This window comes from Nelumbo nucifera, chromosome 2 (assembly GCF_055504915.1).
Source record: "Nelumbo nucifera cultivar China Antique chromosome 2, China Antique-T2T, whole genome shotgun sequence".
In the NCBI taxonomy this organism is placed as follows: Eukaryota; Viridiplantae; Streptophyta; class Magnoliopsida; order Proteales; family Nelumbonaceae; genus Nelumbo; species Nelumbo nucifera.
Genome location: NC_142650.1, coordinates 111,304,760 through 111,324,276, shown reverse-complemented (window position 1 = coordinate 111,324,276; position 19,517 = coordinate 111,304,760). Strand labels below are relative to the sequence as shown.

Sequence of the window (19,517 nt, the reverse complement as noted above, 5' to 3'; positions counted from 1 at the left end):
TCCTCCAACTTGTTAAACCTTTTGAGGCCTGAAATAAAAGCAGAAAACGTCAACACAAACTACAAATTATTAATGAATGTTGGGACGGCAAGCCGTTTTAATTATAATAAGATTTTATAATCAATTACTAACTTTTATTACTTTGCTTTTATGATTTATCTTATTTTATTATCTACTTTTTCTTATTAGCATATTAGATATATTTGATTTATCTTATTTAAATTTTTAAAGTTCAAATTATACACTATAATGGGAAGGTGGAAAGTAGGGGTGGCCACGAGCCGAGCTGTTCACAAGCTGTTCGAGCTCGGCTCTTGAAAAGATTGGCTCGGCTCAGTCTAAACCGAGCTTCAAGCTGAATTCGAGCCTACCATATGGGCTTGTTTGCTAATCGAGCCGAGCTCGAGCTTAATATAGCTCGGCTCGTAAGGCTCGTGAGCCTAGTCGAGTACATGTACATAAGGTGTCACCTCGGCTCAGCTACTGAAGGAGAGACCTCGGCTCGGCACCTCAGCTACTATGGGAGACCTCGGTTCGGCACCTTGGCAACTGAGGGAGACCTCAGCTCGGTACCTCGGAAACTAAGGGAGACCTCGGCTTGGTACCTCGACAACTAAGGGAGACCTCGGCTCGGTACCTCATCAGCTAAGGGAGACCTCGGCTTGGCAGCTCATATCAACACCTCGGCTTTACAATCAGAGGCAACCGAGCTCGAGCTTGAACTTCCTACCTTTTGACTCGAGCCAAGCTCGAGCTCAAGTCGCTAGTTCGAACCAAGCTTCAGCCTGATAATTTATGACCGAGCTGAGCTCGAATAGCCAGATATTCGACATGGGTTAGCTCGAATCCCTAGTGGAAAGAGATTGAGAGAGAGAGAGAGGTTAGATAGTCCATTGGGGATGTAAGATAATATTTAAGAGATGCTTTAGAAAAAAAAATGTGTGGAAGAGATAGTATAAGAGAAATTTTAGGAAAGGGCCAGGTTTTACGAGTGATTCAATGAGATGGTATCGTTAATTAGGGAATTAAAATAATAAAATAAAATAAATATTAAAATTACAATGAGGATTTTGGAGTCTCATGTAGATTAATGTTAAAGGGGACAATTTGATTGGTCGAAGCATATTCAATACCTTGTCTTTCAGCTATCATAAATTTTGGAATAGATACATAGATAGATTTTTGTGTGGTGCCATGATGATGGTGTCTGTGTGAGGATGGGAAGAAAGATCTATATTGAGAATGACAAACTTATTTTTAAAAATCCATAAAATATTTATTTGCATCGGCTTTTTTTCCTCTCTCTCTCTCTCTAGTGATTGAATGCCTATGATGTCTCTCAGCTTTTTGTTTCCTTCTTATTACCTATCAAACCAAATATAACTTAAAGTGCATCAAGAAGAGTAATTGCTTCATATTCATGACATGAATCATCTAAATTTAGCTTTATGAACAAAAAAGTCTAGACAGAGTTGCAAACAATATATTAGTTTAGAATAATAGCAAAAGCACATTAAAATAATACATTATAGAATTTGCAATTCATACATAAAGGAAAAATAGTAATAGTAGAACAATAGAATTTAGTTGGTAAAGAAAGATAGGATGGACCTAGAGCTTTTGGCCTTACCTACGATGAATGGACATGAAAGATGAGAGTGGAATCGTGGTGAGAAATTTCAAGGGTTCCCTACCTTTGGTGTTAAGGGCCTTAAGGCTTGATGCATCGATTGAGGAGAGAGAGAGAGAGAGAGAGAGATAATTTGTTGATTCTTTGCAATGGATAGATGCTAAGAAAACGGAACTCTATAACAAACCGAACACACCTGAACTGAAAGGTTCAAACTTTGGTCCTTAATGATCGGTGTTCTTTGACCAAGTTAGAAGTAATGGAAGGGGAAGGCGTTCAAGATCTTATTATCAATAAATTTGATAGTTTTGTAAAATCATTATTTTATTAATTTTGGTAATCTTAGAGAAAACTAATATAATACAATTTTGTTAATTTACAAAATTAATATTGGTGAATTTGGAAAAATTAATTTTGATAGGTTTGTAATTAATTGTGGTAAGCTCTTTTTTTTCAGTTTCATAACTAATTTAGAAATACTATTCTAGGTAAATTTGGTAACTAAAGTTTGTAGATTAGTTTCGGTAATTCTGTAAAATTAATTTAACAAAAATTTAATTAATAAAAAATTGTAATTTACCAAAAAGATTAATTTCGGTAAATTAATATTGCTTAATTATGACAATTTATTGAAAATTATTAATTTTATCAATTTAATAAAAATTGATTTCAGTAAATTAATATTGATTAATTATGACAAATTAATAATTTACCAAAAATTAAAACATAATTAGTTTTTTGACTAATTTATTCATTAATTTATACTGAAAAATAAAATATCGATAATTCAGTTGTCAAAAAATTATTACATTTTTAGAAAATAGTTGAAAAAAAACGATAAACTATTTCACTTTCATAAAATTCTTGATAAAGTATAACATTTTTAGAAAATTATTGATTAATTTATATTTGAAAATAAAAGAAAATGAATTGTGATTAACTTTTAATGGACAATAAAATATAAGTTATTAAATTTTAAAAAATACTTTTTAAAATTAATACATTTTTCAAAAAATATTATTCTAATAACTATTGAAAACTGTTGAAGATCAATTAGTTTTATGATATTTTCTGAGTAGATGTTTTATGTTAGTTATTAGATAGGAGCTGGGGACCACAGTAGTTATGTGAGTCCAAATTTTATTATGTTTTTTGAGTGATCGGTTCACTTTTCTCTCTGTTGGGAGGCGTGGGGAGGAGAGAGATTTCCCTCCAAGTAGGGTTTTCTTCTTCCGGAAGGGTTGGTTTCTATGTGTGTGATATTAAATTATTTTTTGAAGGTTTCCAATCTATTTTTTCTTACTGTTGAACTGTTTGAAGTAAAATGGAGAGTTGGAATACCGAGATGAAGTCTACCGGTACTATGGGACTAGGTGTTGGAGGATTATATGTATTTTAATAAGAATTTTTGTTTTATCCATTGCTTTTCGCTATATAAGCCTTTAGATATGTTTGGTTTGATAGGAAATAAGAGAAAAACAGAAAATGGAGGTTAAAACTTTCATAAAATTCTTATGACCTTTACTTCAAATTTCTATTTCTCTCTTTCTTTTATCAAACCAAATACAGTATTATGTTTTAGAATTTTATCCCATACAACACATATATAAGGCTACAACTTAGAAGTCAGGTTGAGTTGAGCCAGGCTGATGTTCGGGTTAGGGCTAGGGTTGAAATTCATGAACCCAACTTTACTTTGAGTTGAATTAGGGTTGACCCCTTGGGCAACCTGAACCGAACTCTATAATACATGTCATATATAAATACATATATTATATATGATATACCATACACAGATTTGCTTAGATGCATAATAGTTGTTTAGCCCCATCACATACTATCATGTCTTAAAGATAATCACTTAACTTAATCCCAATCCAAAAGACTAAAACCCTAATAACGTATTTTATTCTTCTAAACCTCTCAGCCCTTTGCTACCTATAAGTCATAACTCATAATAAACTAGTCATTTCAAATGCTTACTTTTCTGTTTTTTTTTTTTTTTTACTAAAAGAACTAATAAAAACATCAACAAACAAACACTAATAAAACATAGATCAATATATGTAGTGAAATTTGAGTTAAAATATGCGATTGTCAAGTTCTACAAGATTTTAAGAAATGGGAAGAAGGTTGGGTTGGGCCCAACCCGAGCCAACCCAAGCTGAATTTTGGGTTGGGTTGGATTAGGGTTGAAGGAACTTAGTTAGGGTTAGGGTGAGATATATCGGGTTGGATTAGGGTTAGGGTTGGGGTTTAGAACTTAGGGTTAGGCTAGGGTTGGCCCCAACCTGACCTAACCTAGACCGACTTGCAGCCCTACATATATATATATATACTTTTTCTTAGGAAAGCAAATAAGTCGGATCAGATCCAATTTGAATCTGAATCTGATCCGATAAGAGCCGAATTTGGATACCACCATTGATCCTAACAAATCAGATCGGACTGGAAAATTCGATTTGTTTAGTTTACAGATTGAATTCAGATATACCCCGATCCAATCTGTTAGTTATAAAATATTATATATTATATGTATATGACATATATATTTTACATATTATTTATATAATTACATATATATATATATATTATAATATAGTATTCATATTATATCACAAAATTTTTTATTACATTTCTAATCAGATCGGATTCGAATTGGATATCTGATAAGGTATCCAATTCCGAATTCGAATCATGTTCTTGAAAATCCTATGGATTGTTACCGGAATTGGATCATTCAGATTTCTCATTGGATCGGATCAAATATACCCTTTGCCGAATCCGATCCAATCCGTTTCAGCCCTACTTTTTCTTTTCTTGTTTGGCAAGATTAATTCACTTTAACTTAAATTTTATTTTCTTTCCGTAGGTGGGGTTGTGTTTGGACTTTGATGCCACATGTGCATGCCAAATTGACATGTGTGGTATATGGTATAGTGTCACATATCCTATGGATCATTTATACGTGGGTAAATTACAGATTGCCACTATGTACCCTAGTGGTAGTAACACTTAGCTTCCCAAATATTCATCTGTGGCAAATACCAATTAAAGTGGGCTGTGCCACCCGTGGGCTAGTATGACCCAGCACGATAAGGATTGTGCTAAGCAAGCCTGGTCATTGTAGCAATCGGGCCATGTCACGGCCTGACCCATATCCCTAGTTCATGCTAGGCTCTGGTTTTAAGGCCCATAAACTAGCATGGCATGGCACGAGAATGTGGGCTATGATAGCATGACCCATGGCCTAGCATGGCATGTTGGCACACCCGCATAGTGGCCTGGTACAGCATGGCACAAAAATACCCATATAGTTACTTTTGACCAAAATGTTTATTTACAAACTTTTTCTTTATATTAATCACCACCCTAAGCTTTTTCGATTTCTTTTTCAAAATTGATTTATTTTTCAAATTTATCCTTTGTATTAACCACACACAAAGGAAAAGTTGCACCTATAAATTCTTTTTCTTTTTCTTATAAAGTATGAATTGTTTTTTCTGTAGGAACCAGCCCCAATAATAACTGCATGGTATTTTAGACATTTTTATATCTTTTCTTAGAAGATTCGAACAGAGAGGGTCTACTTGCAACTGTCATAAAGTTCAAGGGATGTGATTGAAATTACCAAACTTCAGGGGGTATTTAAACAACGGTCAGAAACTTCAAGAAAAGTTACGGTAATTTGCAATTATTTCAGTTCAATTAATTCATTTTTTAGAAATTTTGGTTTTGGTTTTCAGAATTGAAACATGGTTAACCAAAATAGCCAAAAAACCGAAACGAAAATTTCATTTTTGATTATGTTGATTTTTCCTCAATTCAATTTGTTCGATTTTTCATTTTACAAATTTGATTAAAAGAATTCTATTTATTGGTTCAATTTTAATCAATTTAATAAATCAAATACTCACTCCTGTAAATGAGTATAGCTGGTTTTGTCTACTCTTGGGATCCTTGTTGGGTGAGTTGTGGTTCTTGGATGGTTTTCTTCTGTCGGTCCTATTGTTGGCTGTTACTTTTTGTATATCTCTTTCTCCTTTTAATGCAATTTTTGTTTTGACTAATTGCCTTATTGAAAAAAAAAAACATTCTCTATGCATAATTAGGTATGCTTATATGTATGTATGTATAAATCCTTGCTTACATAAGAGAAAACTTTTAATTGGTCAACAGATTGTTCAAATTAAGATTGATGGGAGTATTTTGAATTGTTAATTGGTTAATTCGATTTCCCCAAACTGAGTTCTTATTTGGATCAACGAAATAACACTTGGGATCATGTATGTTACAGCGGGCTTCTTTCTTATTTATTGAATCGAAGTTTTGTCGACGGGCTTATTGTATTTCACACTTTGGCTTATTGTATGGCTTCAACGGGCCCATTTACATACTCTTGTTATCAAACTGGAAGCCCAAACTACTAAAATGGGTTTATGATTGCATGATAGTTAGAGGTGTAAATCGAATCAAGTTGCCCGTGTCCCGGTATGGCTTGGCACAGCTTGATATGGCACAATGACAAATGCACCATGTCAGACCCGGCACAGAGATTCATACAGTGTTGGGCCGGGGGTTCAAAACCTATGGGCCGGCATGACATAGCACGACAGCACGTTGATAGCTTTCGGCAGGAAGTTCTTTTTGTCACATTCAAAGAGAATACGATCCAAGATGTACTGATGAATTCTAAATTTTCTTTTCTTTTGAGAAATCCCAACCTCTGGTTAATTCCATTTCATCAAACTGAATTCTTATTTGGAGCAATGAAATAATACTTTCTCAAAAAAAAAAGAAAAAAACTGAATTTTCAATTGTTAATTAATAAGAAAAAGATAACAGTTTCTGGATATTGTTCGTAACAAAGTAGTAAGTAGAGGTAATACAAACATCAATTAGATAAAACCAAACTCGTCGCCAATAAGGGTTTATGTAGAAAACTGCCACCAAACCCAACAACACTGTTATATAAGAAGCTACAAAACTTACAACAAAGCTGTACATGTCCATGTCCATGTCCATGCCATCAGGAGCTGTTTGCATAGATGGTGATGCCTTGGAACTGTTTGTGCAATTATTCTTCCTTAAGGGTTCTCCACAAAGAAGAGGGTTGCCCTCATAGCTAGATTCCCCGAATGTTGCAAATTGTCATTTTCTCTCTGGAGTCCTTCCGGATAGGTTGTTATGAGCCACATTGAAATTCGACAAAAAGTTTAGCTCAATCATCTGAGGAGGGATCATTCCCGTCAAATTGTTGTAGGAAAGGTCCAAACTCTATTTTTCTCAGATTTGAAAAGCTTGGTGGGATTTGCCCATTTAAATAGTTGTACGACAGATTCAATGCACGAATATCACTTAAATCTCCAATTTCAGATGGGATATTGTCAACTAATTTGTTGCAAGAGAGATCAATTCCAGACATGAGCTCAAGAACAACACCCTTGTAAGTTTCGTACAGGAATTTTGTAGTGAACTCCACTTCTACTTCCACCGTGACGTCTTCACTACTCAAATCATTTTCAAATCCAAATAACATACTTTTATATGAATATAACTCACCATATGTGAATCCAATAAACACTTCTAAATTTCTTTCATATGAGATTGATTCTCCTTTAAATTTGATGTTATTTAAGCAGGAAGGTATCGAACCTGAGAGAAAGTTGTGAGAGAAGTCCATTATATTGAGATTTTTCAACTCGCACAATTGAACTGGAATTTGACCTTCAAATTGATTCCCTTTCAAAATAAGGGCATTTAGGGATGAAAGCCCACCAATCCATTCTGGAATTCCACCATTTAAGTGGTTATCCCTAATGCCCAATGTCACCAAGGAAGTGTTATTTGAGAATGCATTTGTCATTGGTCCTTCCAACATATTTTTCTGAAGATGCACATGTTCCAAATATTGTGAGCTAAAGTAAGAAGGAATCGAGCCCTGGATATTGTTTTCAGAGAGATCCAAATATCTGAGCAAATGTAGTTGACAAAACTCACTTGGAATTGATCCTTCAAGATGATTATTACGCATAACAAGAGACTCAAGACTTGATAAATTTCCCAACCATCTAGGTAGTGGACCGGATATGTTGTTATGACTGATATCTAATTCAAACAAATGTTGGGAACCATGCAACAAACTACTTGGAGATTTCCGCTAAAGAAATTGTGAGCCAGGTATAACAACTTCAATCTAGTTAGGTTTGTAATTGTATGAAGTATTTTTCCATACAAATTATTGTAAGATAACTTAAGAAACGCTAAGTTGGAGGATCCCATGATCAAGTGCTCTGGAATTTGACCTGATAAATTATTATTGGAAAGATCTAGGATCCATAACGATTTCATTTTACCGATTGGGGAGGAATTTTTCCTTCAAAACAATTTTGTGATAGCTTTAAGATTCCCAAATTTGGAAAGATGACACCAATATTTGTTGGGATTGAACCAGAGAAGTTATTGTTAGAAAGGATCAAAACAGACAAATTTACACAAGGATGAGGAGGAAGAACAAGAGGGCCTGTAAAGGAGTTATTCGCTAGATTTAGGCTTTGTAATTTGGTATTGTTTTCTAGCAACCAAATGGGAAACTCCCCCTTTAAGTTGTTTCTAGAGAGTTGAACTACTCTCAACTCTTGTTGGTAGTAGAGGAAACTTGGAAAAGCACCATTTTTGAATGTGAAACCTGATAAGGCAAGAGACTTTAATTGGAATGATGGAACCCAAGTTGGATAGTCGTCGGCTTCAACTATTAGCCTGTGATATTCACATTGAAATGAGTCAAGTTTGGAAAGGTTAGCGAAGGAATGAAATGAAAATGAACCTTGGAAGCGGTTAAGTGAAAGAGAAAGGTATTCAATAGAAGTGAGGCCTGCAATGAATGATGTGTCAAAGCTTCCTTCAAATTGATTGTGAGAAAGATCCAATGCGCGAAGGGATGTGAGGTTTCCTAAACAATGGTTGAAACTACCCACGAAATCGTTGCCACTAAGATCCAACTCCTGAAGGTTCCTTAGTTTGCACAACCCTGCATGGTGATTCAAAGCATATATATGTAAACTAAATAATGATTTTGTATAAGAGAGAGCATAAGAAATGACACAAAATAGATCAAAAGATTTGTGGTTTGCCAATAATTAACTTACCTTTATGTGGTAGTTGAGTGCCATTGAGTCCAATAGCTGAAGCAATTGATAAGAACTTGAGAAAAATCATTCCGCCCATGTTCTCGAGAAATTTGTTGTTGAGCGTACAATAAGATAAATCTAATAGCTCCAAGTTTCTCAAAGTATCCAACTCTATAAAGCAAAAAAAATGAAAAATATTAATTTAGAAATTTGTTGTTGAATAAGACTGTACTATCTCCAAGCAATTATATATTAATGAATCTACAATTAACATACTTTCACTGGTAATTGATCCACTCATCAATGAATTTCCACCGAGATACAATTTCTTAATTACCGGTGCAAGCAGGCCAATATAATGTATAATCGTTGTGTTAAAATTGTTGTAATCTAAATGTATTTCCTCCAACTTGTTAAACCTTTTGAGACCTGAAATAAAAGCAGAAAACGTCAACGCAAACTACACGTTTATTGGTGGAGCAATGTCATAATTGAAACTATTGTAACACCAATCCAACACTTGCAACCACCTACTTCTACAAATTATTAATGAATGTTGGGAGTAATGTGTGATGGGGCGGCAAAAGAGCTTTTGCACGTACCTTGGATTGCTTGAACACTGCCATTGAATCCATTCCCACTCAAATCCAAATTGTTCCAACGGAGAGACAGATTCTTGAGGGATTTGAGGGCACCCAAAGACGGCAGGATGCTGTTGTCGAAATGGTTATGACTCAAGTCGAGAACCTCCAGCCTCTTTAATCTACCCAACGGTTCCAGCCCTGCAATAAGAATAAATACATCCATCCATCTCGCTCTCAACGGCTGGATATTAGTTATGGGCTTGTGTTGACAGTCATGGTTTAATTGAAAGACGATTATAAAACAAATTGCAGTTTTCTTAATTAATTAGCAATACCTTCATTGTCTGCCAAACCTCGAAACCCGTTCTCAGATAAGTCAAGATGTCGAAGCTCTTGAAAGGGAAGAAACAAGCTGGCATTTAGAAGCTAAATTGGTAGATGTGCATCATCATATGATGGCCATCTGTTTCTGGTAAAATTGAGAGAGAGTTGGATGATTCTGCCAGTGGTGAGATTACATTGAACTCTCTCCCAGGAACAACAATCATCATTATCATCGTCCTCAACCCAAGATGGGAGACGGCCGGAAGAAGTATCATCATGATCAGTCCATGGAACAGAAGCCTTGAAAGCTAAAAGAGCCATCTTCTCCTGCTCCAAACATGCCATTGATTCATGATGATGATGATGAAACTGATGTAGCAGCAGCATAACAATAAGCCATGCCCGTAATGTTCTCATCCTCAAAGCCCACGCTTTAGCAATATATGGTCATGGTTGCAACGGTCCATATATGTATGACTTATGACTTTATGAGTCATGGCTATCCCATTATTCGGCCACAACACTCTAGTACTTGACGTAGGGGCATAAAGCCCATTAGCATTAACCATGTCATACGTGGGTCCCCTACATGGTTAATGCTATGATAGTTCATTCACAACTAGAAAACGATCCAAGCCGAAGAATCGAAGAGGGTTGTTTGTATGTGGTCACCCCCTCAATGCTATGATAGTTCATTCATAACTAGAAAACGATGACAAACAATCAACCGTAGTGATAAGGATGATCCATTCGGACCAAACAATCAACCCATTGACCTAGAAAACGATGACAAAAGTGATTCCATTACATTAACAATAATTAATTTAATTATTTGTTCCCACGAGATCCCCATCCCCTGTGATTTTTTATAATGTTAACCATTTTTTTGTTTTTTATTTTGTTTAAAAAATAAAATTAAAATAATTAAAATTTACAGTCCTATTAGAAAAGATTCAACCACATTTTTAAAAATATTAATATATTAGATGTATGTGTACATATATACACATATAACGTATGCATACATATATATACATATATTAATGGGGATCCCACAGGGCGGGGATCGGGGACCTCGTGGGACAGGGAGTGCTCTCCCCATTCCTGCCCCGTCCCCTCTAACGGGGATGAAAATTTCCCCATTCTCGCCCCTGTAGGGGGGGAAAATCATCCCCATCCCCACCCCATTCGGGGCGGATCCCCACAGGGATCAGGGAAATGGAGAAAATTGCCATCCCTAATAACAATAAAGGGGTTTATGATGGTATAATAGTTAATAATTAGTCATTAAATTAATAATTATTAAGAGTAAAATTATTCTTTAAACTCTAACATAGTTTTCTTAAATAATAGTAAATTAACAATCACTTAACATAATTAGCATACTAAGCTTAGTAACTCAATTTGATCAATTAAACTAGTTTCCATGCACGAGACGTGGACCTAAAACACTTTCAAACCAATATTAGTGATAGCCTGATAGGTTTATATAAACTACTTTTATATGCGTATTGTCTGAATCAAGGCTGATCCAATAAACTGATATTGAAAACTCCATGCATTACATTTTAAACTGAAATTGAAAACTCTATAATATCTGAATAAATGATTTTGGTGACAAATTTTTGTACCAATGTCCTACAACCACGGTCATGTAGACTGGTAGATTGGATTGAGGCTGTTTTCATGTAGCTTTACTGACTGCTTTAGTACTTCTGGACCAAATATACAGCATAACGTAGTACACTACAGATGCTAAGAATTATATTTAACTAGCGGGGACTCATGCCATGCATGCAAAAATCTGAAAGATTGAATAATTTTATTTATTATTAATTAATTGATAAATTTATAATTAAATTTTTTTGTTAATTAACTAAAAATATTCAATGTTATTATTAATATTTAAAATTTTAATAAGTGCATTTTTCATTTAATGTTGATTTATAAAAAGAAGTTATTGTTAATTTAATTAATATGGACAAATATTTTTTAATAAATTTAATCTTATTAACCATTTGTAGGAATTTTAATAACAATTATTATTTTCATTATTTTTAAATGAAACTTTGATTGACTTTAAATAAATAGAAATAATTACAAAAGCTAGCATTTTTATTAATTTCACTAATAATTAACAATTATGTAGGATTGGCAATGGGGTGGAGCACCCCATCCCTGTCTCCGCTCCGCAATCAAGACACTCTACCCCATCCTAGTGTCAGGCAAGTTCAAGGCAAGGCGGGACCCACTCCTCGTTAGGGACAAGGAGTCCTCAAATTTCTGTGCCTTATCCTTTGTGTCGGGAATTCAGGGCAAGGCCCCCACTCCTCATCAAGGATGGGAAATCCTCGAATTTTCCTTACCCTGTCCCCAGTGTCGAGCAGGCTCAAGGCAAGGCACCTGCTCCTCGTCAACCCAATATATATTTTGATGACAAAAATGATCAAAACGATATATTGAGTATCAACCACATGGTAAATTTTTAAAAGTATATTAAATTGTCTTTAATTTTCAAAAAAAAGTAACTTTATGAAAAATTTGGAAAATTTATTACATTTGTGTAATTTTGAATACTTTTTCAAATTTATTTTTAAATTGTTATTAAATAATTTATTTTCTTTTTAAATGTTTACTTATAGAATTACACTAATTTATCTTATATTTGCTAATATAAACTAATTAATAATTTCCTTTTCCATTATTATACTAATTTATCTTATTAATTTGTGTAATTATTGGTTCAAATTACAGCTTTCCCTTTTCCCAACTCATTTATCTTTAAAAATTTTCAATAATTAACAATGAAAATTATATAATTTTTCAATAGCTTTCCAAAGTCTATCAAATGTAATAAATTTTCCTAAAATTTTAAAAATATTCTAATAATTTACAATAATCATTTAATACATTGTAAATACACTTTCAAAATTTTTCTAAAAGTGCAATATTTTATCTTTTAATTTCTAAAATGTTATTTTATGTAAATTTTTGAAAATATTATGGAGATTTATTGAAAATTATTTTAAATTTTCATTAAATATTTATTTTTATGAAGTAGTTTACTAACAAAATTACAATGTCTTTTATTTTCCAATATAAATTAATTAATAATTTCACTTTCCAACATTATAATATTTTATTCCCTACATTCGATTATTAACTATAATAACAATAATAACTCAAAATTTAGTTTTTTTATAATTACTAAATATCATTATCACTTTTATAGAAATTAATTAATGGGTTTCCAATTTTTATAAAATATTGTTAATTAACATAAGTATAACAACATTTACCCAAAATACTTTAAAAAGTTATGATGAGTTAATTAATGATAGTATTTATTAATTTTTGGTAATTTACTAACTATATTTATTAACTTTTGATAATAACATTATTTAATATTCATTGAATATGGATTTAATTTTAATTTTATTTAGATATTTATTAATTAATATAAATATTTTAAAGGGAAAATTACTTTAAACCCCCCCTTATAAAAGGAAAACCTCCATACACCTTAATTAACACCTTAATGTTGAAAATCCAACCGCTGAAAACTGATAATAAAACCAAAATACCACTGCAAGCCCCTCTAATCGCAGACATGATATACACCACCCATCTCTCAATTCTTTGACCATAATTCCCATATGAAACTCAGTGATCTAAACACCCTTTATGCAAAACTCTCGATACATGATACATGATTCAGATGCCCACAACTGAGTCTTTTGTTTTTTGCTTGTAAATTGTTTTTTTTTTAATTCTTAAATGTTTAGTAAATAATATTTTTATTTTTATAAATAATAAATATGTTAGTATAAAATACAAATTAAAATATCAATTAATAATTTATAAAAATATATAATTTTAGAATATTTCAAATCTATTAAAACATCTAAGATACATATCACATGTACATTAGTAATTTTTAATTTCTAAAATAATTATTTCATGATTATATTAAATTCTCTAAAAAAATGTGAATAATAAATACGTTGACCTGGTCAATGGTGACAAAGACTACCTTAGGGCGGCCCCAGCATAGGTCCCGTCCCGACAAAGACGAGAAGCATGTAGATAATTTCAAGGAAAAAGAGCTATATGTAGACCCCATAATTAGAAATTTAGAACTGAAGTCGCATTTACTTTTGCTTCAATTGTGACTTTTCAAAGGATGCGTGCAAGTGCCCACAACCACATCCAATAATCATAAAACAACGTTTAATAAATCTAAGGCCATGCTTCCACATCTCAATTCCAAGAATGACGGCTACTGGATTATGTCATGCAGTTGGGAAGAAGAGGGTCACATGTAACAAGATGAATAGTGTTGTGTCCTCTTCTAGTTCATGAGATTACATCCTACTCATTTTTTCAACCTTCAGATTGGGAGAAATCACAGTTCAAGGATTCTTTCATATAATTGTGTGAAAAGAGGCACAATATTGGAGAAAAAGCCAAGGGATTACCTTAAGTTGTCTCCGTTCGTTTTCACTTACTTAGGTAAATGAGTTTATCTAGGAAAATGTTTCCTAAGTAAAACTTGTTTGAGTAAGTTAAATTCCAATGTTCTTATGTGATATAAGCTACTTACCCAAGTAAAAAGAGAGGTAGGAGGGAGGAGCATTATCAGCGCACGAGTAAGTTGCTTACCCACCCTCCAAGAGGGTATTAGTTGTTGAGGTAATAGTACTCCCCATTATCTTGACTTACCGTGGGACCCAATATAGTAACATGTGAATGTGGAGATGTGTGGTCAATAGCCTATTTAACAAACTTACCACTTGCTAAATACCAACAAATAAATAGGGCCTAATAAAAATAGGAAGTTTATGATGATGGGCATAGAGACTTGGGAAATTAAAAGTAAAATAAACAGATTTTAAAGGTGATGTAAACTCTTAGTTTGAGGGATATCATTTAACTCCCTAAACTACACAATCCAACTAAAGTGTATTTGAAAATGTTTATTTGCATGTTACATCAAAATTTAAACAAATCACATTAAAGGCGCTATATGGTCTACTTACTTTTTATTAATTCACATTTTAAAAATATACTTATTATGCATTAAATACTATGACATCATTAAACATTGTTGTATCACTGATTTGTTCATTCTCCTTTTTCACTCTCACTCTCAGAAGCGGCTCTCATTTCTCCTTCTCAACTCTCAGAACCAGCGAACCCAGCTGCACCTGCGAACTCAGTCACTAGCGGCCGACACCACTAGAAGTAGTCATCTCTCTCTCTCTCTCTCTCTCTCCAACCAGCACCATTTTCATCTTCTTTCTTCTCATTCTTAGTTCTCTCTCTTCTTAGAACTATGTCTTCTATCTTCTTAGTTCTCTCTCCAGCTGGCGCCACCAAAACCCAGGCGCACTATTTTCATTCTACGAACTCAAGCACCAGCGACTAGTGCCACCAGATCTAGATCGTCTCTCTCTCTCTCTTGAGCGGTGAGCTCTATCTTCTCACTTTCTCAATTTCTATTCTCACTCTTAGACTCCTAGGAATCAGCAAACTCAACAGGCACCATTCTCTCAATCCTCAGAGGGCACCCACGCTCAGACTCACAGGTCAATCTTCAGCTTTGGGCCTGGGCTTCAGGCTTTTATGAGGACCGGGCTCGGGCTCGGGCCTGAAAAATTTATGTTAATAAAGAGCAAAAGCCCAGCCCGAGCCCCACCCATGAACAGATCTAATTGTGGCCTATTGTCAATTAGTTGGAGTTGATGAAGCATATGCAGTTCTTGGTAGAACGAGGGAAGCTGGGATCAACCCAGATGTCGTTACTTACAATTAGACCTATTCATGGGCCGGGCCGGGTCGGGCTCGGGCCGGGCTTTCACTTGTCACATAAAAATATACTAAGCCCGAGCTCGAGCCCGGCCCGACCAACGGGCCTATAACTTGAGCCCAAGCCCAGCCCTGATAAAAAGCCCGAAGCCTGAGCCCAAGCCCGAAGCCCGACCTAATTGAAAAAAAAAAAAAAACAATTTTTCCTATTCAAATAATGGAGGGGAGGTCTTTATCATATAATGTCATATGATGGGGGAGGTCTTAGTCCAATTTGAGAAGTGAGTGGAAGTTTTAATATTTTGGAGGAAAAGCCAAGGGATGTTTAAGTCTTTTACCTTAAGTTGTTTCCATTCGTTTTCACTTACTTTTAGGTAAATGAGTTTATCTAGGAAAATGTTTCCTAAGTAAAATTTGTCTGGGTAAGTTCAATTCCAATGTTCTTGTGTTATATAAGCTATTTACCCAAATAAAAAGAGAGGTAGGAGGGAGGAGCATTATCAGCGCACGAGTAAGTTGCTTACCCATCCTCCAAGAGGGTATTAGTTGTTGAGGTAATAGGTACTCTCCGTTATCTTGACTTACCGTGGGACCCAATATAGTAACATGTGAATGTGGAGATGTGTGGTCAATTGCCTATTTAACCAACTTACCACTTGCTAAATACCAACAAATAAATAGGGCCTAATAAAAATAGGAAGTTTAAATGCGTTATATGGTCTACCTACTTTTTATTAATTCACATTTTAAAAATATACTTATCATGCATTAAATACTATGACATCATTAAAGATTATTGTATCACTGGTTTGTTCATAGTAAACCTGATAAGTGATTTTGACTCTTTTAGACAGAAGAAAAAAGTGGTCTCACACACTCACCCCACCCCACCCCACCCCGTAGGTGAGAAGCCTCCATGGCGATACCATATTTCTTCTATTTCTACAAGAATGGCTACTACTGTAAAGTCATGTAGAAACTATCAAGAAAAAGAAATTTGCTTTGGGTGTGTTTTCCAGTACCGATTTGAAAAAAAAAAGAGAGAAGTTAGGGTAAATTTTGTTTTTGTTCCAAAAGCTTGGATGCCTTTCTTTAGTTATTCTTACATTTTCTAGTATCATTTGATATGGAATGCTCCCATCTCATACAGGTTTGGATTTAATGAATACCTGTGTAGCTTCTTTGGGTAAAGTGTGACAATTAGAAAAAACGCAAGTGGTTTTAATTGATGGTATACGACTAGGGTGTCTCCCAAATGTGGTAACTTATAATAAATTGGTTGTGGCTAGACGTGTTCATGGGCCGGGTAGCCCGGCCTGGCCCTCGGACGGGTTTGAGCATGTGTTTTAGCCTGAGCCCGACTATTTTACGGGTCGGGCTTGAGATTTGTTAAAAAAGTCTGGCCTGGCCCGACTCTTCCTAAAATGCCTAACCCTAACCGTAAATACTTAAAAATTTTCTTTTCATTCTCCTTTTTCACTCTCACTCTCAAAAGTGGCTCTTATTTCTCCCTCTCAACTCTTAGAACCAGCGAACCCAGCTGCACCTGCGAACTCAGTCACCGGTGGCCAACACCACCAGAAGTAGTCATCTCTCTCTTCGACGGTGATATCTCTCTCTCTCTCTCTCTCTCTCTCTCTCCGGCCAGCACCATTTCCATCTTCTTTCTTCTCATTCGCAGTTCTCTCTTCTCTTAGAACTAGGTCTTCTATCTTCTTAGTTCTCTCTCCAGCTGGGGCCACCAGAACCCAAGCGCATTGTTTTCATTCTGCGAACTCAAGCACCGGCGACTGGCGCCACCAGATCTAGATCATCTCTCTCTCTCTCTCTCTCTCTCGGTGAGTTCTATCTTCTCACTTACTCAATTTCTATTCTCACTCTCAAACTCCCAGAAATCAACGAACTCAACAGGCACCATTCTCTCATTCCTCAAAGGGCACCCACACTCAAACTCACAGGTCGGACTTCACCCTCGAGCCTGGGCTTCGGGCTTTTTATGAGGATTGGGCTCGGGCTCGGGCCTGAAAAATTTATGTTAATAAAGAGCAAAAACCCAGCCCGAGCCCGGCCCATAAACAGATCTAGTTGTGGCCTATCGTCGATTAGTTGGAGTTGATGAAGCATATGCAGTTCTTAGTAGAACAAGGGAAGCTAGGATCACCCCAGATGCCATTACTTACAATGCTTTGATTGTCGGTGCCACCAGGTATCGCTTACTACCACTATGTCTCAATTTGTTTGAAGAAATGCTTCAAAATGATATCATTTTAACATATAGAGTTACAATATTTTGATGATCTCTTTCTTTAAATCTGGACAATCGATAGAATCTAACAAAATCTTCTGCGATATGATCCTAAGCAATGTTTCTCCATCTCCAACTACATATAACACCATAGTTGATGGCCTATGTAAGCAGGTTTTACTGTTAATGCCCTTAGGTTATTTAGGAATTTACAACAGCATGATTTCTTCCCAAGTATTCGCACTAGTAAATCAGGAACTTACAATGGTTATTCAAGAACCAACAAGAGGACTTTAGTAATGCTTAGAATTATTCACACTAGTGGATTTGGGGAAGAAATCCATCTATTTAGCCTCTCTCAATTGAAAAAAGGCCACAAAATTGAATGCTCAGAATTAAATTTTCCACAAACTACATCTATTTAGTCACTCTCAAGTTAGAAACAAAGAACTTTCCACCAATTCCATTCTCATCTTTCAAATCTCATATTTAACATAATGGGGCTGAGTGATGAATGGAGCTCTATGTTCACAAAAAAAGGGGAATATTCTCGATTAGTATCCTATACTTTGTCTCTAGTGTTACTTTGGTTCCCAAACTTTAAAATGCGATAATTCAGTACATGCAATGTGTGTTTAACTAACATTGATGTTCTTGTCAAAGAAGTTGGGATAGCTTGTTTCAGTTGATAAGTTTATACCCAAAGCACATGCAGTGTGTGTTTGGTTGAAACACTAAACCTAGACCATTTTTCATTTATGTCCTATACCTTGGAGATTAATGGGCAAAACTGAAAAGTTACATATAACCCCTACACTTAATTATAGTACTGCACTAGGTGTTGGATTGGGTTGTCTTTGATATGCCAATTAGTGAAATCTATTGAGGATCAAAACCTGGATATATTGGGACAGTATAAGAATTCACTTGAGTGGATGATCATAATGATAAGATCGACCACTTTGTCGGACAAAGTGAATGATAGGGCTTACACTCTCTCTGATGGAAACCTAAATCATTGGTAGTGGATTTCACCTATGTTTAAGATCTCGTTTTGCAAAATATATTTATATGATATACATATTGTGTTTTATGAAAAATGTTTGCAAAAAGGTTTTAATTCCCGGATCCATTCGAGCAAAGAGTGTGACACTATACTTTGCAATCAGGGTAGAGGTCCTTTCCTATCGGGCAGTGTTGTGATTATTATGCGCCGAGAGGTTAAGTATAAGAGACCATTAAGGGCTGACTACCTAATGGGCTTTATCTTACTTAAGTTCATTATCTTTGGGTCTTTATAGGATGGGGAATTCAAAGATCATTTAAGTGTAAATGTTGGACCTATATTGAGCCCATAGTGATGTGCTTAGGAATTCACTGCGTTTAGTAGTGAATTTGGCCAAAGCTTTTCACATTGGGCCGAACCCATGTGGACTTATGTGAGGTCATTATGGAGTCACATGCCATACAAATTAGCCCTAAGTTGGCCAGCTTTGCAATTGGAGGTGTCAGCACCACCAGGCCCGCTTTGCAATTGTACTTAACCAATCATTTTTAGTATGTCATTGATAAAGGTTAGAATGGTTAAGATTTCACTAGGAAAAGTGTCGCAATACCCTTGGACCTGGAGTAAAAACTTCACTAGATGATGATGCAAATTGCATAAGCAATTGTTCTTATATGAGTTGAAGTTTTTATTCCAAATTTAATTGAGAATTTCGTAACTCATGAAAAAGAAAATCACTACTTGTTAGTATAAGGCTTGTCTACCCCCTCGAAACAGGTCAACTCCCAAA

At 34.9% G+C, this 19,517-nt stretch overlaps 1 protein-coding gene across 1 annotated transcript; it reads right to left on the bottom strand.

The window, feature by feature from the left end:
- Positions 1–7,884: 7,884 nt before the first annotated feature.
- LOC148802804 (cuscuta receptor 1-like) lies at positions 7,885–10,092 on the bottom strand. Its single transcript, XM_088897990.1, has 5 exons — positions 9,780–10,092; positions 9,363–9,660; positions 9,037–9,189; positions 8,779–8,931; positions 7,885–8,660 (listed from the first exon to the last, which is right to left on the bottom strand). The coding sequence occupies exons 1-5, from the start codon at positions 10,083–10,085 to the stop codon at positions 7,978–7,980; spliced, it is 1,593 nt and encodes a 530-aa protein (XP_088754116.1). The 5' UTR covers positions 10,086–10,092; the 3' UTR covers positions 7,885–7,977.
- Positions 10,093–19,517: the final 9,425 nt, after the last annotated feature.